Source organism: Coregonus lavaretus (assembly GCF_964263955.1).
Source record: "Coregonus lavaretus genome assembly, chromosome: 27".
Taxonomy (NCBI): Eukaryota; Metazoa; Chordata; class Actinopteri; order Salmoniformes; family Salmonidae; genus Coregonus; species Coregonus lavaretus.
The window spans coordinates 8,814,132-8,840,436 of record NC_140014.1 but is presented as its reverse complement, the minus strand read 5'-3'; the positions used below and the strand labels follow the sequence as shown (position 1 = coordinate 8,840,436).

At 45.6% G+C, this 26,305-nt stretch overlaps 1 protein-coding gene across 4 annotated transcripts in view; it reads left to right on the top strand.

Annotated features, from left to right (window-relative positions):
- The window catches only part of qkia (QKI, KH domain containing, RNA binding a), an 88,141-nt gene that overhangs the window by 19,800 nt on the left and 42,036 nt on the right, over nucleotides 1–26,305 (top strand). For all 4 annotated transcript variants that reach the window (XM_084144394.1, XM_084144393.1, XM_084144396.1 and 1 more), the window contains exons 2-3: nucleotides 5,207–5,349; nucleotides 18,792–18,908. In XM_084144394.1, coding sequence (XP_084000520.1) covers nucleotides 5,207–5,349; nucleotides 18,792–18,908 — 260 coding nt within the window. The remainder of the gene's footprint in view (nucleotides 1–5,206; nucleotides 5,350–18,791; nucleotides 18,909–26,305) is intronic.

Here is a 26,305-nt window from a genome sequence, read left to right as displayed (position 1 = left end):
TTTTGAATATTTGTAGCTACTTTTTAAGTAAATACCTGCAGTTAACTTGTGCAATGTCTTAGAAAAAGAACAGTTGCGTTCTTCACTTCAGCTGTGACATTATTGTGAAGCTTACGGTAGTCTCCAGTCACATGTCATGTGGTGTTTGTTTACAAGCACACAACGAAGAGAGACCGGAGCCTTGTAAGTCACTCACTTGTGCAGCATGCTCCAGGTGATCTAATTGCAGTATGAAATTCGCAACTAAATGTTTGCCAGTTAATTAACTTAATAGTTAAGATATCTGTCTAAATTGTGCTAAATGCTCTGTAGTTGTGCATTTGCTTTGCTAATTTAATAGCCAGTTAGCTAAGTGGTTAGCTTCTTCCAAAATCAAGCATTTGCTTGGTAACCACAATCTCCTCCTGGATCAAGAGCCTTGCTGGCTAATATTTGTTTTGTGACTGCAGCAAACGGTGTAGCATTTTTTTAGTTACTTGTATAGTTTTAGGTCAAACTGTACGACTGTTCACAATGTGCTCGTTAGCATTTAGTTAGCATTCTCTATGGAATTGTACTTGTTAGCCTTGCAAACCTTTTGATTACAGAGCATCAGTGGGGGTTGGAAACGGTGCCCCTTGTGTTCAGTGCTGGTATTACCGAATGTCCCAGTATGGCACAAGGTCGGTATGAAGGTATGACAATCTGGATACCACCCAAGCCTAGTTGTCTGTATGCTCTCATTCTAAATGGCCCTATCCTAATGCCGTTGAACCTCCTCTTTCTCACTGGCCTAGTTCTCAAATCTTATTTTCCTCCCCCATAACAGTAGAAATCCAGTCTTTATCATAGCTCAAGGAGAGCGGCCTGTGCTCTGAGACTTGGGAGTGTGACATTTTCTTGGCACTGAATGGGAGAACAAAAGTGCAGAAACTAGAAGGTAGAGGGAGAGAGATGAGACCGTTCTGAGCCAAGGGTGTTTTGGAAGCAGTGAAGTGTCTCGTCAAACGCTGTGTGTATGTTCTGTCTCTTTCAGCCCAGTGCTCGCTCTCCATCTCTCACTCTCCTTCACTGTGACTGTCCTCCTCCAGCCACTCAAGGTCGACAGTTTTATTTTGTTTACGTCATATCAGTAGTCGAGAGCAGATGGTTCAATTCTGTGTGTTATGCAATAGGCAGACCTGGCGATTCGGTATGTGAGCAGCAGACCGAATGCAGACTCTGGCATTTTGAAACACTAAAAATTAAGCTGAGTGGGGTGGTTGAAGGGAGGCCAGGGGATCTATTACTACCTCATTTAACCTCTCACACACACACACAGAGGTGATACGTCGACTGCCATGCCATTATCCTCTCCAGTTCTTAGTCTCCTCAGGAATAGTTAGAACCTCTACGCTAACAAAGTAGTTTCCGATGGCACCCTGCTAGCTAGTCTGTGTTTGTGTGCTTCAAACAGCACTGGAGAATCTTCCAGAGTTCTACTGTTACTGCCCAAGTTTTCCAGCTGTACTTTATCCTTTCCTTTCTCCATTTCGACTGAATAATCCTTACACCGTCTCCTCTACCTTTTTTGACTAGCCGCACGTCACCGGTGGACAAAGACAAATTATTTAATCGCAAGCGCCCAGGAAGGGGGTAATTTTTAGGTTAGCCCAGCGGTCGAGAAAAGACTTGGTGTGAGGATTTTGACGCCGGTGAAATTAGACGTTGTCAAATGTCTCGCCTCTCAGGCTGATGGCCCGGCCTCTTTATGTTAATGTGACATTTTAGCAGGAGGAAATGGAATTGGGCCAAGGAGGGGAGTACGAGGGGGGGGGGGGTCGAGTAGAGCCTTTTGATAAGAGAACGTGCTTGTCAGAGTAAAGGGAGAAACGTTACAAGTTGTTGGCCGGGTTGCAAGATTCTAAGGCTTGGAAACCTGATGAACCTTGGTGCCTGGCCGCCCTCCTACGAATCCCTCCCTGGGAGGCTTGAGCCTGCACACTCATTCTCGCTGAAACTGACACACACACAATCTCTTTAAATTCTAGGCAGTGTGCACTGCCGCTCCACAGCTTACCTTTTTAGCACTTCACCACCACTGAGCTCTGTGACCATACGGCCACACTAGCCAACCAAGGTCTTCCCCGTTGTCCCAGCCTGGCCAAATTCATTAGGTTACACCCTAGCCAAACGTTTTACAGCGACTAAAAAATAATAATGCACCTTTCTTATTGGACAAATTCATTTAAGTCCCTCCCTGATTGTCAGTCTTCTTCCATTTGGTGCCAACGATCTCTCTTCTCTACTCAAACAGATCTGTGAGAATTGCATAGTTCAACTAAGGCCAGGCCAAAAAATGTCATTGTTCAACGTTAAACTACTAACTGATTTGGCCTGGCCTAAGAAGCTTTCAGTCCTTTATCCAGGGAAGGACCTAGCCACGTAGAGGTATTGCCTGCACTCCCCACCCCACTATTCATTCATAGATTGACAGATGAATAGATTTGTCATGAAGTCACCCTAATGGGGAGGACTTACAGTTGAAGTCGATATAAGGAAGAAGCCACTGCTCCAAAACCACCATAAAAAGGCCAGACTACGGTTTGCAACTGCACATGGGGACAAAGATCGTACTTCTTGGAGAAATGTCCTCTTGTCTGATTAAACAAAAGTAGAACTGTTTGGCCATAATGACCATCGTTATGTTTGGAGGAAAAAGGGGAAGGCTTGCAAGCCGGAGTACACCATCCCAACCGTGAAGCACGGGGGTGGCAGCATCATGCTGTGGGGGTGCTTTGCTCCAGGAGGGACTGGTGCACTTCACAAAATAGATGGCATCATGAGGAAGGAAAATTATGTGGATATGTTGAAGCAACATCTCAAGACATCAGTCAGGAAGTTAAAGCTTGGTCGCAACTGGGTCTTCCAAATGGACAATGACCCCAAGCATGCTTCCAAAGTTGTGGCAAAATGGCTTAAGGACAACAAAGTCAAGGTATTGGAGTGGCCATCACAAAGCTCTGACCTCAATCCTATAGAACATTTGTGGGCAGAACTGAAAAAGCGTGTGCAAGCAAGGAGGCCTACAAACCTGACTCAGTTACACCAGCTCTGTGTGGAGGAATGGGCCAAATTTCACCCAACTTATTGTGGGAAGCTTGTGGAAGGCTACCCGAAACGTTTGACCCAAGTTAAACAATTTAAAGGCAATGCTACACTCAAGTAGTATTTGGTATGTAAACTTCTGACCCACTGGGAATGTGATGAAAGAAATAAAAGCTGAAATAAATCATTATCTCTACGATTATTCTGATATTTCACATTCTTAAAATAAAGTGGTGATCCTAACTGACCTAAGACAGGGAATTTTTACTAGGATTAAATGCCAGGAATTGTGAAAATCTGAGTTTAAATGTATTTGGCTAAGGTGTATGTAAACTTCCGACTTCAATTGTATGTCATCTCAGCGGTCTGCCCTGGGCCTGCATGCTCAGTGACTCTTTACGGTATGGAGGAATGACGTTTGTGGTAATGGAGGGTTGGGTTACGTGTGTGTGTGTGTGTGTGTGTGTGTCCAGCCCCTCCCTATGCGCCCGTCCCCCAGGTGCTTCCCACTATAGATGTTCTCCCGAGCTGCTTGCCAGATGTGCCTTGCCACATTCAGTAGTGTGTGGGAAGATGTGTGTTAAACCTCATCGACCATGCGGCCTGTCAATACTTCTAAAATAAAACACTACCGTTTTTCTATGGGCAGCAAATCCCTTTCAACATCCACTTCTCTTTTTTTTGTCATCCTCAGATCCTCTACGTATGTTTTTAACACCCTCTCTTTACAAGCCCCATTGCTCTGGGTGGTGCTACAGCACTTGAGGGACCGTGGCATTTGGTGTTAGCGTTCAGGGTTACTTTGGGCTGTAGAGGTGATTTTTCCCTCCCCTGTCGGGTATTGATGTCTAGGACTATGATGCGGAGGCTTTAATAGAATGATTGCCTTTTGAGGCCCACCCCAGGTTGCCTTCCACCACTCTCCCTCAGATGGCTGCTGTTCCCTCCGCCTCGGTAGTTGTTGTGATCTCCTGTTGGAGTCACATGTCTCTCCCCCCGCCAATAGTCTGAAATGAACTCTCTCCGATCCACAGTTTTTGGCTAAACCTCCTACAAATGTGCAGTTTGGGTTTTTACCTCAATCAAATTAGAAGGAATGCAGTGAAAGCTAAACATTTACTGAAATGCAGTGTGGTCCGCATAAGGGAGGGGCTAAATTCTGAAGGAGGACATGGGCCTAGCTAATTTGTCAGGACCAGGCTCGAACATAACAGGCACTTTGGTTGAGGGATGGTTTGTGAACATCAACTGGTGGTTGAGGAGTACATTTTCATGGTTTAAGGGGCCTAGTGGAGTTGTGTGTGTGTGTGTGTGTCTGGGATGTAGGGAGAGTGGGAAGCAGCGTGACCAATGGTTGTCCATCCTGTAGTTAATGTGTGTTTGGGCTACAGAACACCGTTCTGCCCTGCCTCATCTGGCACAACTGAACATCATGAATGAATCCCTTGTCTCAACATACCCCCCTGGAGACACACTGACTGCATGCCTCAGCTGTGTGTGCGTGTGAGACTTGGTATATGGGGTTCTAGTATTTGTATTTTTTAGGCTGTATTTGCCTGAAAACTGTACATTTGTGCATGAGTGTTTTGGTGGCACTATGTAGGCTGTAATATCACGTGTGTGTGTGACTGTGGAAATGTGTGTCGGTCTCTGCCTTTGGTCTATTTGTTTTATCGGACAGGCTGATCTAAACTGAAGGCATATCTCCCCCTGAACGATTTGGCTCTCTCTCACTCTCCTATTCCCCCTCTGCTGCTGCCCCCTCAAACACACTATTTCACTAGACCAGCCACCACGGACCACCAGACATGCTGTCTGAGCTAGCTTTAACCCCTCACACACCACAACTCCCTAGACCTCTCATCGAATCAGTCAATTACAACACATCCTCAATGGTTAGATCGAACACACAGCGATGGGTCGTATTCGTTAGCATACGCCGTAGTGAAACATTTCCAAACGTTGTGCAGTGGAAAATGAAAACGAGTTCTGATAGCACCGTCCCGTTTCGCTCTGCTTCGGGACCGATTCGTTTTATTGTTGTCTAGTTCTATTGTCTTGTGTCGACTATTGTCCATAGCCTTAGTTTTTTGTTGTTCTGCATACAATCCTCTAACAGTGTGTTGCTTGTGTCTTTCAGAGATCAACAGAGTGAGGAAGGAAATGTACAATGACACAGCGAACGGCCTGGTAGAGAAACACCCTCTGGATTTACCCGAGGCCATGGGACCCATCATTCACCTGCAGGAGAAGCTCTTTGTGCCTGTAAAAGACTACCCTGACGTAAGTGATGTCACACACACACACACACACACACACACACACACACTACACAAGCACTCGTAGGCTACTTGTACACACACCATTTTGGATTTAGCCCCATCAGTTGTCTCCACCGCCACCTCTGCGTTCACCTTGCCCATGACTGTAGTGACAAGGCATCAGCGGCTTGATAGCCCCACTCAAACAAATAGCCCCCAATGTACCTAGTAAATCAAGGAGAGGGATATCCTTGAACCCTTTCTCTCTGGTGGCTCTCTCCCTCCATATCCCACATGTAGGGGGGGGGGTGGGGAGGAGGAATCCGGGTTAATGGCAGTTTATAGTCACTGAAGGACAAAGGAGCCCTCTCTCTCTCGGTCCCTATTTTCTCCCAACTATAACTTCCTACTATCCCTCGTAATTACACAGAAGAGCATGGAATGCTACTTTGCCTCGCAGAAGAGCATGGAATGCTACTTTGCCTCGCAGAAGAGCATGGAATGCTACTTTGCCTCGCAGAAGAGCATGGAATGCTACTTTGCCTCGCAGAAGAGCATGGATTTACTTCATGGAATAGCATTGAAAACTATTCAAATGCTAAATATTCACTCCACCAGTAGCCTGTTCTATTGGATGTTGCGGCATCATTAAAGGGGAATTCTACTCTGCAGCCGCCAGGCTAAATGAGCTGTCTCCAAACAGAAAACGACACTCCCAGCTGTTTACGACTTAGTTACCCAAACGGGAAGAGGGCAGGTGGAGAAAGAAGGGAGCGGAGGAGGGGGGTGGTGTTAAACTACCTTTTCTAAAAATACACAGGAAGTAGAAAATGGACGGCTTACCACTCGACTCCCTGAATAGCCCCTGGCAGCGTCCAGCATTGAGGCTGGACTGGGTGGAGAGGAAGGTTATAGCTGGATAGAGGGCACTGCAAAGACCGACAGAGGCCTGGATAGGAGCAGACTGTTACTGTTACTCTAGCTGCAGGCGTCAGGGGAGTCATGGCTTTGGGACAGTGGGGGGTTGAGGGCCATGGTGAAGATGTTGAAGTGTGCTTGTGCGTACAATGACTGTGTGAGGAGTTTGGCGAGTGGGGCGGCACAGAAGGATGCCCGTGTCACATCTCCAGGAGCAACATTTCTCTTCCTAATCCGAGCGACTGGGGGGGGAGGGCGGGCGACGGGGTTGGAGGAGGGGGAGGGACAGCAGCGGAGGGGCCCAGCCAGGCGTGAAATGCATTTTCCCCCTGACAGAGCTGATAAAGGGACCCACTCTTCCCGCACCCCAACCCCAGCCTGTTCCAACCCAGCCTTCCCTCTAGTCTCGCGAGGCCCTACACACCTCCCTGGCTTAGCCTAATATCCAGGCCCTACTACAGCCCTAAATAAGATTCCCAAAGCCCTCAGTCCATCCTCCTAAATCGAATGGCTTCTTCTAGGAAAACTGGCTGCCGTGACATGCTAATGTCTCACCATCATCCAGACTTACGATCACACACGTTCACAGTGCGTGTACATGTTCACCTTGGGTTTAATGGGTACCTGCATACAAGGCGTACCCCTGGGTTCTGTGTCACATGGCATACCCCTGGGTTCTATGTCACATGGCGCTATAGGAGTGGGTGGACGGCACCGCCTGTAACCCCTACGCCTGCTGACGTGGGGAGACTGAATGGCAGCTCTGCCTTTTGGGACCGGAGAGCCGTCTGGAATGGTGGTACATGCCTCAAACACACACGCATACACAGCAATGTACCGGCACCCCCCTGTTTTCCTGGGCGAGCCGTAGCTGTGTAATGTGTTTACGCAGAGCACAGCGGGGACTGGGCTAAATGAATTAGAGTTCCCCCTTGTGGATAGGATGAGTCACCGTGAGGTCTGAGGAGCACTACTCGACCACGCCCTCTCGCTCTCTTTCCCTTCATCCCCTGTCTCTCTCTCTCTCTCTCTCACTCTCTCACCAACCAGTCAGGTCATTAAGGCAGTAACGTAATAGAAATGTAAAAAAAAAAAGGCTAAACCGTCATTGAGGCTATTTATAGAGGACCTGATTGAAACAAGGCAAAGTCTAGGCTGACATGAGATTCATCTTGGCTGTAACCGAATTGCTGCGTCGGGTTATAGTCACTCTTATTAGGTAGCCTAGGACTTAGTTGTTCGTGTTCAGTGTGTCATAAACTAAACCGATGGTAGTCAACAGAACAACGCCATGGCCTTAGTCACCTGCTGACGTCAAACGAAAGCAGAAATATTCAAATATCCTGACGCTTAAAGAGTGTAGCCAGCTATTATTTGTTATGACTACCACTTAGTTTTCCAGTCAGTAGATATTCATGCCAATGCTAATCTTTCATAGAGAAAGGGTGGAAATGTGTTAGCCTAGCTGTTAGCTTAGCAGCTAAACAGAGAAGTGGGGTAAGCTGTGACGCGAGGGCCTGGAAAAGGGGGGCCTACTTTCTCTCCTAGGCCAGACGAGCTCTCCGTCTCCTGTCTAAACAAAATTGGTCCACATTCAGAAATCCCAGCTGTTCCCTCGCTGTTCTGAGGATACTGTAATGATTATTAGCCGAGGGGAATTCTCTCCCCCTCACATTTGAGTGATTTGCTAGATTCTTCCAGGATGTGTCGAGGTAGTGCACTGTATAGGGAATAGGGTGCCAATTGGGATGCAGCCTGTAGCCTAGCACTTGTAGAGTGCTCCGAGCTCCCAAGACAATGGTTCTGCTTTCCAAGTCCACATATTGAGCTCTTGGCATGATGACACAGCTGCCACTGAAGATTTATCTCTATAATCTTTACCTCCCCCTGGTGTTCTCTGTCCTTATCCCCCCCCCCCCCCCCCCCCCCCCCCTCCAATTGTTTCCCTTTCCCCATTTTCATATCCTCTTCCCCAGTTTCCACACCTGTCCCCTCCCCCCCCTCCTCCCCTTTCCATCCCCTCTTTCTGCCACTTCCCTCATGCACTCTCTCCTTCATTTGTCTCGTTACATCTTTCTCTCTCTCATCCGTTTTCCTCCTGTCGCACACTCCAGACATAATACCAAGTAATTAGATTGTCTTGGGCCCTTGCTGCAGTGCAGCATGTCAATTTCACCAAAATAACTTGTCCTGCCAAGACGACCGTGTTATAATTCCCTTTGCATGGGGATGTGCACGCTGAGGTGTGAGAGCTCTATCGAGTACGTACGTGTGTTCGCACACACCTGAGGAGATGTTTGCTGATGTCATCAGCACGGCACCTTCCGAAGCCTGGCATCACTTCACTCACGGAGGCGACTGCAGGTCGTGATAGGACAGGAGGAGTGATGGTCCATTAAATTCAATTTAGCCCCCTTGCAGCCTGGGATGGGCTGCAGAAACCCTCACCCTCTCATTTCTTCCTCTGACCTTCAAATGCAGTAACTTCACTCCCGTGTTCCTTTACTCCCCCTGTTTTTATGTCTGCCGTCCACACCCCTGATGATCCCCAATGGGTTGTGTGTAGAGGAAGGGATTGTGGGAGTCTTACTAGGTTGAGGTAGTCTAGACTAACCCCCAGCTGCTTGAGGCTGCCTGCTGAGTTTATGAAATGGGACACCCTGTTGGACGTAGGCTGTTGAGCAACTGGTCTGGAAAACAGGTCGAACTGGAAAGGGCTCTTTTTGAAGGAGCCGTCAGTTGCCTATAGGTCCTCAGGCTGGTGTGTGTGTTGCCTAATCATGCTTTGGATGTGCATAGAATTGAATGACTAGGCTAGATTCCAGCCAAGATTTAGTTGTTGACAACTGTTAGTCCATTGTGCCGTCTTGAGATTCAATACAAGAAAGTATTCTGTGCCTCCCACCACAATTTAATTATAGGATGTATGAGGTCTGTTTTTATTAATCTGTATTCAAATAAGCCTTGTCTCCTCCCCTCCCCCACTAGAATGTGCTGTCTGGCGTGACCGTCCCTAACGCTACTGTAGTCTACCAGGGCTGCTGTTGTTGTCATGGCGTTGTTGTTGTGGGTAATAATAAAACAATATTAGGCCTCCGTCTCCACGGCGGCGGCTGCAACCGGAGCCTGTAGGCAAGGTAACAGCTGTTTGATCAGCGTGCAGTGCCAGCCCCCTCTCCCAGTCTTAATTTACAGGTTATTACCGGGGATTCTGAAGCGAAATGACTTCAATTGAGCGTCTCAAATGTTTTTCCAGTGTTTGTTGATAAATCGTTGGGGTTTAAAAATAAATAAAATAAAATCGCCTTGGGCTCTTATTTACGCATTTGAAAGCGGAAGATGTTTATTTACTCCCTGTTTGCTCCGATTATTTTGGGATGTCACTTTCGCTTTAGTCAGTTTTTGTGTATCTTCTGTAGGATTTCTTATGATTTATGCCCCATTGGACGTCATTGAAGATGTTTAGACCGCTGCCACCAAATGTCAGATTACGGATGAAAAGCAATGAAAACGCTGTTAAATAGCGTTGCCGATGGCTAGTGTCTGTTTTGATTCTCCTAACATCTTCTATTTGTGGAGATGACACGTGCCCCCCCCATCCTCCTCTCCCTGTAACAACAATGACTTTACACTAAGCGACCGCGTCGTGAAAAATAGTCTAAGATGGCATTTTTTTTAAACAAACGTGTCACAATTAATCTGCCTCAAAAGAAAACCGCTCCCGTTCAGCATAAATCATTCTGTGGGCTGGAGGGAAAGGCTCTGAGTGAGCCTGAGTGAAATAATGCAAAATAGAGTGCCAGTGTCATATCTAGTTAATTTCTGTGTGTGTTTCCGTGGAAGGGTGGGTGTGCGTGTGCACAGAGCTGATTTAACTCAGCGATCGCCGCTGCTAGGGACAATAATTAGAGGCCACTGCGGACATGCTCTTTTGGCAGCAGGACAAGAAGCCTGCCGCAACACCCACCTGTGTGTGTGTGTGTCAGTCATTGGGTGAACGCTGCGACAAGTGGGCGTCCTTTACTCAGGGTGACCAGGGCAAAGAGAATGGGAAAATGGCAGCAGTCTCATTTAGAGCCTGCCCTGCCAGGACAGCTGTTGTCACACGTGATGCACTGCTCTGGTGTGCCACTACCCGTCAGCCGTAATGATCAGTCAAGGTCCCACTGCCATTTCGGCTCCATTGTCTTCACTACAACCAGCAGGTCTTCACAACCCAGCAGGGGCTAGTGGGATTGTACAATTATGCTCACCCCCATTTTGACTCTTGGGTATTTTGTTTATGGTTTTTGTTCATAAAATGTCTCTGTTTTAGAAGTTGTATAGGGTCTGAAGGTGACCTATCCAGCCTCAATTTTTCACTTAGAAGTTTACTTGAAGTTTTACCTTTTCACAATGTCCGTTGCTAGTACTCGTCAGAGGTAAAGAAATTGGGAAAGAACCGAGAAGAGTTTGCGAGTGGGTTTTAGGCGATCTAGTACACTGACCCTGGGCCGGGTCCCTCCACAGAGAAAGTAATTAAGCGGGCCCCCGTGGGAAACATGTCATTAGACATGGCCACGCACCACACTAATGGAACTGGAGATGAGATGTGCTGGTAGGGACTGATTTTGAATAGGTCCTTTTTAAAAGCTACAGTTGATAGCCGTTTCTGATGAAGATGGTAATTGAGGATTTCTGTACTCTACTTAAAAGCCTGTGATCCGTCACAGCCCAAACATGATCGAAGCCCAGTTGGAGTTGGTTAGCGTTTGTTGATCAGAGAAGGGGACCGTGACGTGGATTAAACATGACGCAGGAGTCACGCCGCATCCCAACCACCACAGCGACTGCTGCTGACAGAAGGCGATCTGCATGCACACACTCATTCACTTACCCTTGGCCTACACACATACTTGTGCGCAGCTACACACACTGTCACACACACACACAATAAGTGTGTACACACACACACTTCTCCCTGCTCACACACACTCCCTACCCACTTGCCCTTCTCTCATGCACACACTTTCTTCACTCGTACACGCTCCGTTTACACCCAGCCTGCCTGTGACAATCTACATACAGAAATCATACCATTGACTGACTGTCAGTGGTTTTGTCTTCTGAAAACAGTTTGAAAATCCAGTTCAGGGGCATCCCAGATGCCTTTTTGTACAGACAGGATTTTTATTTGATTTGTTCTGATCCTTTTTAGCTCCGCAAGCAGTCTGTGAATTTAGTATAACCCCAATTAAAGCAACCGACTAATCTTATTTGAATATCTGACTTGCTGAGGGAGATTGGGCTGTATCGTCTGTACAGTACATATTCTGCTCTGACTCAACGTGCTCACACCCTCAGCCTCCACTCAGCCTCATCAGAGGGTTTGTGATATTGACTTATGCTGATTTAACTCGACACTCCGATAAACAGAAAGGGGGGGAAAAACAGTTTATTGGGATTTTTCAGCCTCTCTGCATACTAGAGTCCATGAACTTTGCCCTCTGCGCCACGCCAATCCTCAGTTTTCCTCCACCCACCCACCCCTTTGCATCTCAGCCCGTTTCCTCCGCTGCGAACTCAAATAAACCCCCAAAACAAATGTATCTATCAAAGGCAACTGGAATAGGTGCTAGATGTGAGCTTTAATGTGAACATTTCGAGAATCTGCTCACATTTTTACTCCCGCTTGCTTCTCCAGCCACCCTACTTTCCTCCCTACAGACCAAGGATACAATCTTATTCTGGGAATTAATCTCCGACCACCGCAACTGCTATCCCGGTGCAGTTACCAATATCATCCTAGTCCCCCTAGCCCAGGGTCGTGTTCATTAAAGCACACCATAGCAAAACATTATACAACGGAAAACAAAGTTATTGGACAACTTCAGATAACGCTCCAAAAGCCCTACTAAACATTACCCAGGTAGAGCAGAGGGGGTTAATTTGCTATCTTAGCCCTGGTGGCGCCAGCCACGTGTGACACACCCAGGGTCTTGGTTGGAGAAGGAGAAGCGACCACATGTGCCCAGGCACTGTATTACTTGGCGGAGGTTAATTAGTAATGGGCAGCGCCGTGCTCCAACACTCGCTCTCTCTCCCCCTCCTCTCCTCTCTCAGACGGATAAGGGGAGGGCCACGGGGCATGGCGCATAGCAAAGGTGAGGAAAACGGATTAATTGAATGATACGCTGGCTAGTATTAACATTTCAGCCGGCGATGAATTAATGATAAAACCCAAACAGTCACCTGGGAGACGGCATGTACTGTAGTAAGAGGGGAGTATTGATTTATTCTAGTGAGGGATCCAGCGTGGCTAGAGAAGAGATGGAGTGGGGGGAGGGAGACATAAATGCAAAGAAGGGAAGTCTGGATGTGATGCAGCACAGGGAAGAAAGGTCTGGACTGCAGACGCTGAAAGAACAGCAGGTGGGAATGGACTTTGTTGGGGTAGAGGTGAAAGTATACAGCCCTGTCTGTGTGGTGTGCTGCCAAATATGTAAGGAGCAAATAGTGTTTTGTCTACCTGCAAGACCTCTGCTTGGTAGGGCTCCTACAGTGCCCTCCACTATTATTGGCACCCCTGTTTAAGATGTGGTCGAGGACTTCCAAAAATTCTCCTTTTTTTTTTAAACAACAGAACCCAAATGCAAAAAAAGAGAAATCCAACCTTTTTAAGTACATTACTTTGGTGGTAAAAAAAAAAAATCACACATTTAGAAAAAAAAAAACTTGAAATCATGTGTCCCACAATTATTGGCACCCCTAACATTTCCGCTGAAAATTTTAATTGATTTTTTTTTAAATATATTTTTCTGTAGTTGTTAAAGTTGGTCAGGGTATCTAGGAACTTTTAATTAGTAATTCATGACTTCCTGTTTCCCTGGGGTATAAATATGACGTGACACAGAGGCCTAATTATCTTACCCATTTGTCAACATGGCAAAGACAAGAGAACACACCATTCAAGTAAGGCAGATTTGTGTCGACCTTCATAAGTCAGGCAATGGCTACAAGAAAATAGCCACTCGCCTTAACTTGCCCGTATCTACAGTCAGAGGAATCATTAAGAAGTTTAAAACAACTGGAACAGTGACAAACAAGGCTGGAAGAGGTCCCAAGTTTATCTTGCCACAACGCACAGTGAGGAGGATGGTAAGAGAAGTAAAAAAAAGTCCTAAGCTCACTGTCACAGAATTGCATCAAAGAGTGGCATCTTGGGGTCACAAAGTCTCCAACAACCATCAGACGCTCTCTACATGCCAACAAGCTGTTTGGGAGGCATGCAAGGAAAAAGCCTTTTCTCACTAACACTCACAAACGTAAACGTCTGGAGTTTGCTAAGCGGCACTGGGACTTCAACTGGGATCGTGTGCTTTGGTCAGATGAGACTAAGATTGAGCTTTTTGGCAACAAACACTCTAAGTGGGTCTGGCGTAAAACAAAAGATGAGTATGCCGAAAAGCACCTCATGCCCACCGTGAAGTATGGTGGAGGATCTGTGATGCTGTGGGCCTGTTTCTCTTCCAAAGGCCCTGGGAACCTTGTTAGGGTGCATGGCATTATGAACGCTTTGAACTACCAGGACATTTTAAATAAAAACCTGATGGCCTCTGCCAGAAAGCTGAAGATGGGTCGTCATTGGGTCTTTCAGCAGGATAATGATCCAAAACATGTGGCAAAATCTACACAAAAATGGTTCAGCAGTCACAAACTCAAGGTCCTCCCATGGCCATCTCAGTCCCCAGACCTCAACCCAATCGAAAACCTGTGGGGCGAGCTAAAGAGGAGAGTGCATAAGAGAGGACCCAGGACACTGGATGATCTAGAAAGATTGTGCAAAGAAGAATGGTCAAAGATCCCTCTCTCTGTGTTCTCCAATCTTGTGAAATGTTATAGGAGGAGATTAAGTGCTGTCTTGTTGGCAAAAGGGGGTTGTACAAAGTATTAACATCAGGGGTGCCAATAATTGTGGGACACATGATTTCAAGTTTTTTTTTTTCTAAATGTGTGATTTAAAAAAAAAAAAAATTACACCAAAGTAATGTACTTAAATAAAAGGTTGGATTTTTCTCTTTTTTTGCATTTGGGTTCTATGTTTAAAAAAAAAAAAAAAAAGGAGCGTTTTTGGAAGTCCTCGACCACATCTTAAACAGGGGTGCCAATAATTGTGGAGGGCACTGTATGTACAAGGAGTGTTATTAAGAGAGCAGCGAGGGAGGGGATATCCTCTGGCGTGGTTTGAAGGTCACTTCTGCTCTGTGAGTTTGCCAGGCAGCCAGTCATGCTGCTGAGAGCGCTCTCTACAGTGAGTGCATGGGGAGAGGTTGTAGACATGTTCTGCAATGTAAATGTATTCCAACAGACCACATACTCTCGTCTCCCCTGGTAAAAGGAACAGGGCAATATGTATGAGATGTGGAACAATAACCCAGGGTGTCTTGAGTTCTTGTTGAGAAACATGATGCAGCTCTGTGCATTGCCTTAGACATTCCTGTTGCGCTCATCTCGCTGTATGAAAAGGGAGGTTCGCTCATTTACACAATTGGCTAATGCTACTCTAATTCTTTTTCACATTGTATACTTCCTTAAAACATTGTTGGTGGAGCCTCGGTAACCTGCCTGCTCCCTGCTTCGGCGCCCATGGGAGCCAGTCAACTTCAGAGCAAAGAGTGGGGCGTCGGCAAGGAGTTTCTCTCCGTGCCCCCGGTCGGCCCCCTCCGCCTGCAGTGTGGCGATAACGGGGGTAAACAAAGCCCCTTTAATGTCACTCTAAGCCCCCGTCCTGGGAGGCCTTCGGAAGTGGGGGCCCAGGCAGGGAGGGGTTCGGGTGGCTGTGTGCGTGTCGATTCGCAGGGGCTGGAGGAAACCGAGATTAAAGTCGGGAAGGGAAAAAAACTGTAGTCGAAAGGTCCCAGTGTCTCTAATCTCCTAATGCCTTAAATGAGGAAAGGGAATTGGCTGATCTGAGAACGGCCTCCGCAGAGAGAGAGAGAGCGAGAGAGCCGGCAAAGTTCTTGTTGAGTTTGCAAAATAAATAGATAGCTTATGCATGCATTTCATTCAACAGATAAAAACAAAAAGGGATACGGATGAGTTTGGGTCGGCGCGGAGGTGGCGGGATGGAGGTTCATATCCTGAATTAGTAATTTGTACAGTCACTGCTGGAAATATTAAATCAGTTTCTCTCCAGTGATTGATGGATGCTGATTTATATGGTTGGTTAGCCATGTTTGATTGTTGTACAGCCAAACGTTCCTTTCATGTCACCAAATCTTCTCCAGAGTTAAGTGACTCTTTCTGACAATTAAAGGGGACAGGGGGATGCCTATAGCGTGACCTTTGGCCAACAATGACCCCCCCTCCCCCCACACACATACATGCTCACTCACAGGTGTCTTTTGTTTAGAATGGTCGGATGTCCTGGGATCGCCTCTGACTTTATTTTAGAAAGGAAAGGTGTGTAGTGAGGTCCTGGAACTATAACCACCTTTATGATTGGTCACACATTTAGCTTTGTATGGTTTTATACATTCCAATGGCTTATGAGGGAGGTTACCTCATTTGGTAGAGCGTGGGTTCGATTCCCACGGGGGACCAGTATACCATGTATGCACTCATTACTGTAAATCGCTCTGGATAAGCATGCTAAATGACACAAATTCAAAATGTTACCACCTCTGAGAAAAATGTTGAACCTTTGCTGGAGCATAGAGCCATTCTGTTCCACGATGAACAATAAGGGGTGATTAGAAAGAGGGATGTTTGCAACTCCATATGGGGACAGTTCTTGCACATGTTGACTTGCCACGTTTGAAATAAAGTCCCCCGTTTGTCGAATAACTGCTTTTTTCCCCTCTATCCTGTTGAATTATGTGATGAGAGTATCGTATTTCTGTCTCAGACGTTTGATGTGGCACTGCGTTAGTTGACATTTTATGATCCGCACTGAATTTTCCTGGACAGCTCAGCCAGACGCCTGCTCTCCCCTGCCTCGTTCACAACAGTCGCCATCAACAACCATGGCTGCTGTCCACGCGTCAGTCTCCAGAGACTGAAAAAGACTCTCACCCCCCCCCCCCCCCCTCATATCTTCTCTAGCCACGCACTAGAATAGATCTATCCCCCCCCCCAAGCCCCTTCACAACCCTATGTCCTTGAACCACTCTTATCACCACCCATATCATGTATGTCAAAGGGGTGTATTTAAAGCCATTAGAAAAAATGGCTCAACTTTGGGGGGGGGGGACAGTGGCACCCCTCCCCACCCTCCAATGAGAAGTGGTGCCTGCCCTGCCCCTTGTGGCGGTAATTACTGTCTTGTCCCAGTATTCAAAGTGAGCAATTCCTCCACTTTCCAGCAAGCCCCTGCTCTGTCATGTACAATCAGCATCAACATATTCATTGCAAGGGAGAATTCACTTCTCCTTCCTATCTGCCTGATAGCAGTTGCAGAGAGATCCATGGTAAAATGATATTTCTGTATCAATATAGGAACTCATTTCATAACCAAGACTATCCTCAGATGGGGATTAGAGCTGCTAGTGTGGGTTTTCTCTGGCTATGTCTTCAAATAAACATATAGCAGAGTAATTGGGCAGTCATTTTATAGTATAGCACGCAAGCTTTCTTTGTGTCACTGGCTGGGGTTGGATTAACACGGAGCTTGTCTGACCTTAAATATCCATAGCCATGCTGACAGACTGTGTGAATTATCATGCAGTCTGCACTGTCAAAGACATTAGCTCTAGCTATTTTCTTATTTTATGACACTGAGTAAGCTTGGGCGCACTAGCTAGCTTTAAAGGTTATGCTTCACCTAGGGACCTTGCTCCTGTCGCCTCCGAGCGTCTATGAGCGTGTGCTTGTGGTGCTAGACTGCTGGCTGATGGCGGAAGGCCGTTGGTGGCCGACCGTGGGTAGGGACTGTGCCTGGGAGCCAGTACTCTTGTGTCGTCTTCTGCTTCCCGCGTGATGCAGACCGACAGTTCGCTCCTCCGCTGCCTAAGGCAGTCTAGTGACTAGAGTTCGCCAAACAGACGTTGGCCTAGCCTGCTCCATAGTAACAGTAACGTCATCCACAGGGAAGCGAAGGGCCTGTCTATGCAGAGTTAGGAAATGCCCAGGCTGTAAGGAAAGGTTAGGCCTTTGTTAGTAGGCTGTTCCTAGAGATGTTGTTTTTGTTGAAGTCATTCTATCAGATATGTGCAAAATGCTGGCCTTGAGGACATCATTAAATTTTTGTTGAGTAATTAGTAAGCATGGATTTCATTACATTTACATTTTACGTCATTTAGCAGACGCTCTTATCCAGAGCGACTTACAGTTAGTGAATACATTTTTTTTTTTTATACTGGCCCCACGTGGGAATCGAACCCACAACCCTGGCGTTGCAAACGCCATGCTCTATCAACTGAGCTACATCCCTGCCGGCCATTCCCTCCCCTACCCTGGACGACGCTGGGCCAATTGTGCGCCGCCCATGAGTCTCCCAGTCGCGGCCGGCTGCGACAGAGCCTGGATTCGAACCAGGATCTCTAGTGGCACAGTTAGCACTGCGATGCAGTGCCTTAGACCACTGCGCCACTCAGGAGTATGTATTTACATACCTAATACAATTTAGTGTGCCAACCATAAAACTGACAAAGGTTGCGCCATATGAATGAAGAACATTGAGCAGGTCTAGGAATTTTGTATGAGCGCATAAATGCCCCTCTGAATAGTTATGGATCTCTTACCCGTCACGTTCTCGGCTTGGCACTGTGCATGTGGTAAACATGCCCGGTTTGTTTACCTTTTCAACTGTCCTCACTTCTCTCCCCATTCTTCTGTTTTTTATTTTGGCAAAATATTGTTATGGATTATTTTGACACATTGTTCCTTTTATCCTAGTGGAAGCCAGTTTCAAGTGGAGAGGATTACGTCTGTAAATACGTTCCCTTTGGTACAAAGCCGCAAAGCCACTCACGAGTGAAAGGGCCTCGATAAGAAAATTGTCAAGCAGAGCCCACTCCCCCCACCATAATTCCCTGAAAGTAGTTTCATTTCTATTTTCCCCTCAAGAAAGAATTCATTTTCTTCAGCCTGTTTTTTTGGGCGAGCCCAGTCCCAGTGTGATGCCGTAATATTGGCAAGGCAGCAGGGTGCACCGTCGGGAACATGAGACTCGTACCTGTGCTCTTGAATTCATTCAGTTTTTATATTAGGCCAGGAAAAAGAGGCCCCTAAAGGTCACACTTGGTTACCTGTTGTCTGGAATCTGCTGTCGTGGTAGCAATGAACCGATATCACATGTTGAGCACTATGGAAAGAGAGCAGAGCAAAAGAGGACTGAAGCTTAGGAAGCAACCAAATTTAAGAGTCATTTGAGGGTTTGAACAATTATTCTATGAGTCCGATAGGTATCACATGATTCAGATAAGTAGGCTATCGCATGACAAAGGATTCATAGTATGCAAGTAGTTGTAGACTTATTTCATTGTGGCCTGATTATCTACACTGCAGTCTAAATGTGAAATACTCTTTCTACCTGTATAATAATATATTTGTTCCATCTCTCTGCAGTATAACTTTGTGGGCAGAATCCTGGGGCCTCGCGGACTCACCGCCAAGCAGCTGGAAGCAGAAACTGGATGCAAAATCATGGTGCGAGGAAAGAGCTCCATGAGAGACAGAAAGAAGGTGAGCTCATTGGTTTATTTGCTCCCCCCCCACCCCTTTTTTTCCACTCAACTTTGTGCAAAAACGGGCTTGGATTTAAGACTCACTTCCAACTGCCCCGTAGTAAAACAGCCATTTTGATTTGTTAGTCAATGTGTGGAGAAGTGGTTGCCATACCCCCTATAATTTTGAGCTATAGCCCACCAAGCTAACAGTACAACATACAAACATAGCCTACATAAAGCGTGAAAGATACTTGACTCTATGTTATGGAAAGGCTGCTCAGTGGAAAGTTACCTCTAAAGTGACGGGTAGGCCCGGCCCAAGTGCTGGTTCTATTCTGGGCTTCTGTGGATTTCTGAAAGGGCACCAAGGTCACGTGTCCTGTTCTCATAAACCAGGGTTACCCAATTGTTTTTATTTGCACCCTCCCCCCCCCCCACCCACACACAGGTTTACAGAGCAAAACAAAATTTTATTTGTTGGACTGTAAAGACTGTAAAAATACCAGCAAATTACCTCCAAGTAATTTTAATTTTGAAAATCTGTTCCAAAGTATTCCCACGCATAGTAGAGATGTGATCGTATACAAATGTCAGCAAGGTTGAAAATTATTGTTTAGTCAAATATTATATACAGTATCTCACAAAAGTGAGTACACCCCTCACATTTTTGTAAATATTTGAGTACATCTTTTCATGTGACAACACTGAAGAAATGACACTTTGCTACAATGTGGGGCAGTATTCCAACATGATAACGACCCCAAACACACCTCCAAGATGACCAGTGCCTTGCTTAAGAAGCTGAGGGTAAAGGTGATGGACTGGCCAAGCATGTCTCCAGACCTAAACCCTATTGAGCATCTGTGGGGCATCCTCAAACGGAAGGTGGAGGAGTGCAAGGTCTCTAACATCCACCAGCTCCGTGATGTCGTCATGTAGTGGAAGAGGACTCCAGTGGCAACCTGTGAAGCTCTGGTGAACTCCATGCCCAAGAGGGTTAAGGCAGTGCTGGAAAATGATGGTGGCCAGACAAAATATTGACACTTTGGGCCCAATTTTGATATTTTCACTTAGGGGTGTACTCACTTTTGTTGCCAGCGGTTTAGACATTAATGGCTGTGTGAGTTATTTTGAGGGGACAGCAAATTTACACTGTTATACAAGTTGTACACTCACTACTTTACATTGTAGCAAAGTGTAATTTCTTCAGTGTTGTCACATGAAAACATATACTCAAATATTTACAATAATGTGAGGGGTAAACTCACTTTTGTGAGATACTGTATGTTTGGGCTTCTTGCGGTCAATTTGCATTCTACAAATTATCTGTAATTATTTCGGACCCCTGATCATCCGCTGAAGAAAAATTGGGCCGCGGCTGAATCTAGTTGATCCCTGGATATATGGCGGCAACCCAACTAGAGGAAGAGTCAAACACAACGTTATACTGATCAATCACTGTTATTACTTAGTTTTGATCTAACCACAGCAGATTTCTTCACTTTTCATAAGTGGCATCTTATAGATATAGTCTGAGAGAATTCTGTTATATTTTGAAAGCAAATGCCAACCATTTTCTACGACACCTTTCAAAACATTGACAATGCGACAGCACATTGTTATTTTGAAGTGAGACATGTTTATTTGGCTAGTTCGGTCCCCCCCCCCCCCCCTCTTCCTCCTCAGTGTAGTTAATTTGTTAGGCAGCAGTGTTCCATTACAGTGCATTTGCATAAGTAAGGCGGGAGAAGTGTACTTTATCCCCTCCACGAAGGACCCCCGCCTGCCTGGAGGCTCTGCTGCTTCCCTAGAAGAGACAGCAGCAGAAAGCAACAATGAGAGAATGCACAAGGATTCCCACCGGAGCCTCAATCCTAGAAGCTCCAGTTTACAGCTCTAGGGGTGGATCATTTTTGTCTTTCTTTAACACACCCTCATTCTTGGCTTGTTTTCCTTTTTATTTATTTTAATCTCCTTTTGGAGTCTTCATTATCACAGCACTGGTTAGTTTTTTGTTGCTAATTCTGATATTTTTTCAGAATTTGATTAAGTGAGAGGTTTTACACACACAAATGCCAACACACCTCATTTAGAAGATGACTGCTCTTCACAGCTCATCTATGATTACTTTTATAATCTTAAGGCTTGATGACCCATGGTAGCTTATCTCCTTTAATTTGTCTTTCTATGGCCCTGAGACCTGTCCGATGCGCGCTGCAATTACAGGCCTATAAACGGCCAGCAGTTTTAACTGCCTCTAATAAATAGTCTGGAAAAGACGAGGGTGATTATTTTAAGAGTGTAATATAAAAATGAAGGGGTAACAAAATATTCCAAATATAGATTGTGCCTCATGTAAGTTTGATTTTATTTGTGTCCCAGAGATGGACAATTTCAGAGGCAAAAATTGACAGGGGCTCACCCAGGGGTGAGAATGGGGTAGGTATGGGAGGCAGAGGAGGCAACCCTTGGCGGAACTATATGAATGCGTTTTCAATCAAACTTACCTGGTAAAATAAGTTACATTCATAAATTTAAACCCTCTCCACCTCTGTTTCCCCCAGCACTGCCACTAATAGTACCACACGGTACTGTTAACCAAGGACCTCTTCCTCCCTCATAACCAAGGACCTCTTCCTCCCTCATAACCAAGGACCTCTTCCTCAGTCTGTCTGCTGTAGTTTTCCCTCCCTGAACCGCCCTGTGTTCTCCCAAACTTCCATGGAAACAGAGGCAGCCGTGGATAATGCAGTCTTGTTTATTCAGGAGCCATTACCTCTGCCGTTTTTTGGCTCTCAATAATTCAGTTTGCAGCTCCCTCCGGGGGCAGGCCCAGCCCACCGGTGGCTGGAGCAATGGAAAGCGGGGGGGGCATGTGACTGGAGAAATAGACTCCCCAGTATGGAGAGCTAGTCAGGCAGGGGGGAGTTGGCATGAGAGAAATTGAGCTGGAGATGTGGTTTCAGGGGACTGGAGCCCCAGGGAAGCCACTGGGGCTGGGCTGTTTGAGGTGGCAGGTTGTCTCTGAGGATTTTCAAGGAACTCCGGTTCTGGTGGATGCCCATGCACGTAGGTCAACATCTATTTAAAGGTGTTCAAACGACAACTACTAAGTATAAGACCACATAAATAGTCAATTAGAAGTGTGCACCAACTAGCCAAAATTCTGAGCTCCGTGCATATTGACTTCCGCTGCCCCCGCCCCCCCACCCCCACGGGCCACTGTTAGAAATCGTACAGACTGGGTAATTGTGCACTTGATAGCCCAAACCTTTTAAAAAGGAAATGCTAAGTTTATCGCCCATTCACTATAACGAGGCACCTCTCGTAGTGTTAACAGTCAGCAGTCTTAAGTCACCACTCTGTTCGCCCCCACCTCACCATGGCTCTTTGAGCCTTTATGTGGCAGTGCAGATGGATAGGAGCAGACAGGGGAGACGAACAGAGGATAATAACCTGTCCCTCAGGCGACGCTCAGTCCTCTGATCAAACAAGGCCTAAATCACGTGGGACCTCCTCTGCAAATACAGGGAAAAAAGATCTGAGACACTGGAGACATCCAACCACTGGAGACCATGTGTTCACGCTACTATGATCACAACCCAACTCCTGAAGAACTGTGCCTTTTTTGAAGGTGGTTATGAAAACACCAACTTTCTGTCTAGTTTAAAAAAAAATAGTTTAAGGCTTAGTTTGTAGTTGCCTCTAACCATGTCTTCAGATGCGGCTCACTGCAATGGCCTTTCTGTATTAGGTGTTGCAGTTCTCAGCAGAATGCGCAATTGAGTGCCAAGTTGGGAAAAACGTCAGTGGAAGGCCCAGAATTTCATCGGCAGAGTTTCAACGTCTTGATTGTCAATTGTTACCAATGACCTGTCACTGGCATTAAACAAAGCATGTGTGTCCATGTATGCTGAAGATTCAACCATATACGCATCAGCAACCATGGCTAAAAAAGTCACTGAAACCCTTAACAAAGAGTTCCAGTCGGTTTTGGATTTGGTGGCCACTAAAACTGTTCCTGAACATCTCTAAAACGAAGAGCATTGTATTTGGTACAAATCATTCCCTAAGTTCTAGACCTCAGCTGAATCTGGTAATGAATGGTGTGGCTGTTGAACAAGTTGAGGAGACTAAATTACTTGGCGTTACCTTAGATTTTAAACTGTCATGGTCAAAACGTATAGATTCAATGGTTGTAAAGATGGGGTGAGGTCTGTCCGTAATAAAGAGATGCTCTGCTTTTTGGACACCACACTCCAAAAAGCAAGTTCTGCAGGCTCTAGTTTTGTCTAATCTTGATTATTGTCCAGTCGTGTGGTCCAGTGCTGCAAGGAAAGACCTAGTTAAGCATCAGCTGGCCCAAAACAGAGCGGCACGTCTTGCTCTTCATTGTAATCAGAGGGCTGATAAAAATGCATGCCAGTCTCTCTTGGCTAAGAGTTGAGGAGAGACTGACTGCATCAGTTCTTCTTTTTATAAGAAACATTAATGTGTTAAATTCCAAATTGTTTGCGTAGTCAACTTACACACCGCTCTGACACACACTTACCCCACCAGACATGCCACCAGGGGTCTTTTCACAGTCCCCAAATCCAGAACAAATTCAAGAAAGCGTACAGTACTATATAGAACCATTATTGCATGGAACTCAATTCCATCTCATATTGCTCAAATAAACAGCAAACCTGGTTTCAAAAAACCAATAAAGCAACACCTCACGGCACAACGCCTCTCCCCTATTTGACCTAGATAGTTTGTGTGTATGTATTGATATGTAGGCTACGTGTGCCTTTAAAAAAATATATATATGTGTACAGTGGGGGAAAAAAAGTATTTAGTCAGCCACCAATTGTGCAAGTTCTCCCACTTAAAAAGATGAGAGGCCTGTAATTTTCATCATAGGTACACGTCAACTATGACAGACAAAATGAGGGAAAAAATTCCAGAAAATCACATTGTAGGATTTTTTATGAATTTATTTGCAAATTATGGTAAAAAATAAGTATTTGGTCAATAAAAGTTTCTCAATACTTTGTTATATACCCTTTGTTGGCAATGACACAGGTCAAACGTTTTCTGTAAGTCTTCAAGGTTTTCACACACTGTTGCTGGTATTTTGGCCCATTCCTCCATGCAGATCTCCTCTAGAGCAGTGATGTTTTGGGGCTGTCGCTGGGCAACACGGACTTTCAACTCCCTCCAAAGATTTTCTATGGGGTTGAGATCTGGAGACTGGCTAGGCCACTCCAGGACCTTGAAATGCTTCTTACGAAGCCACTCCTTCGTTGCCCGGGCGATGTGTTTGGGATCATTGTCATGCTGAAAGACCCAGCCACGTTAAATCTTCAATGCCCTTGCTGATGGAAGGAGGTTTTCACTCAAAATCTCACGATACATGGCCCCATTCATTCTTTCCTTTACACGGATCAGTCGTCCTGGTCCCTTTGCAGAAAAACAGCCCCAAAGCATGATGTTTCCACCCCCATGCTTCACAGTAGGTATGGTGTTCTTTGGATGCAACTCAGCATTCTTTGTCCTCCAAACACGACGAGTTGAGTTTTTACCAAAAAGTTATATTTTGGTTTCATCTGACCATATGACATTCTCCCAATCCTCTTCTGGATCATCCAAATGCACTCTAGCAAACTTTAGACGGGCCTGGACATGTACTGGCTTAAGCAGGGGGACACGTCTGGCACTGCAGGATTTGAGTCCCTGGCGGCGTAGTGTGTTACTGATGGTAGGCTTTGTTACTTTGGTCCCAGCTCTCTGCAGGTCATTCACTAGGTCCCCCCGTGTGGTTCTGGGATTTTTGCTCACCGTTCTTGTGATCATTTTGACCCCACGGGGTGAGATCTTGCGTGGAGCCCCAGATCGAGGGAGATTATCAGTGGTCTTGTATGTCTTCCATTTCCTAATAATTGCTCCCACAGTTGATTTCTTCAAACCAAGCTGCTTACCTATTGCAGATTCAGTCTTCCCAGCCTGGTGCAGGTCTACAATTTTGTTTCTGGTGTCCTTTGACCGCTCTTTGGTCTTGGCCATAGTGGAGTTTGGAGTGTGACTGTTTGAGGTTGTGGACAGGTGTCTTTTTATACTGATAACAAGTTCAAACAGGTGCCATTAATACAGGCAACGAGTGGAGGACAGAGGAGCCTCTTAAAGAAGAAGTTACAGGTCTGTGAGAGCCAGAAATCTTGCTTGTTTGTAGGTGACCAAATACTTATTTTCCACCATAATTTGCAAATAAATTCATAAAAAATCCTAAAATGTGATTTTCTTGATTTTTTCCCCTCAATTTGTCTGTCATAGTTGACGTGTACCTATGATGAAAATTACAGGCCTCTCTCATCTTTTTAAGTGGGAGAACTTAGGGGCGACAGGTAGCTTAGTGGGTAAGAGCGTTGTGCCAGTAACCGAAAGGTCGCTGGTTCTAATCCCCGAGCCGACTAGGTGAAAAATCTGTCGATGTGCCCTTGAGCAAGGCACTTAACCCTAATTGCTTCTGTAAGTCGCTCTGGATAAGAGCGTCTGCTAAATGACGTAAATGTAAATGTAAAGAACTTGCACAATTGGTGGCTGACTAAATACTTTTTTCCCCCACTGTAGATCTGTCCTTGAGCTGTTCTTGTCTATTAATGTTCTGTATTATGTCATTTCATGTTTTGTGTGGACCCCAGGAATAGTAGCTGCTGCTTTTGTAACAGCTAATGGGGATCCTAATCAAATACCAATAAATATTGATAGGTTGAAATTTGATTGGACATTTGGCACTGCAAGCACACTTGGATTGTTGTTCAGATTGAGGTGACTTGCTCATGCTTTATGAAGCTTGTATGAAATCTTTTAGACTAACGAGAAAAGCATAAGTCTAGTTCCTTCTAGTGCTTTGGGAATAGATGGAGGTGGAATTCAGAAACGCTTGGACATGGCAAAAGCAGTTGGGACTGTTGTCATATAATTTATAAGCGCTTCAACTTAGTTCCCGTTTTGACAGGTATTTAAGAGAGCTCCTTAAACTTTTAAGTTTAGCTGGGTTGTTCCACCAATTCGGTGCCTTTTGAGAAGTCTAACTTGATCAGAAAATAGCTTGATTTCACCTACTTTTAACATGCTGTCATAAAGACCATGTTCTAATTAATAAACAATTTTTCCCATTTGCAAGAGAATCAAAAATTTAAGAAGACTAAGGTGCCAAATAAAGTAACAGGGAAAACTGTAACAGGGTGGATGATTTCTTAAATCCCCTTGTCACAGGGGAATTGAAGTGTGTGCAAGCTTCACAATTATACTTTCTTGTTTTTATTTAAGGTCCAATGCAGCCGTTTTGATCTTAATCAAATCATTTCTGGGTAACAATTAAGTACCTTACTGTGATTTGTTTTCAACTAAAATGGTCAAAAAGAAACA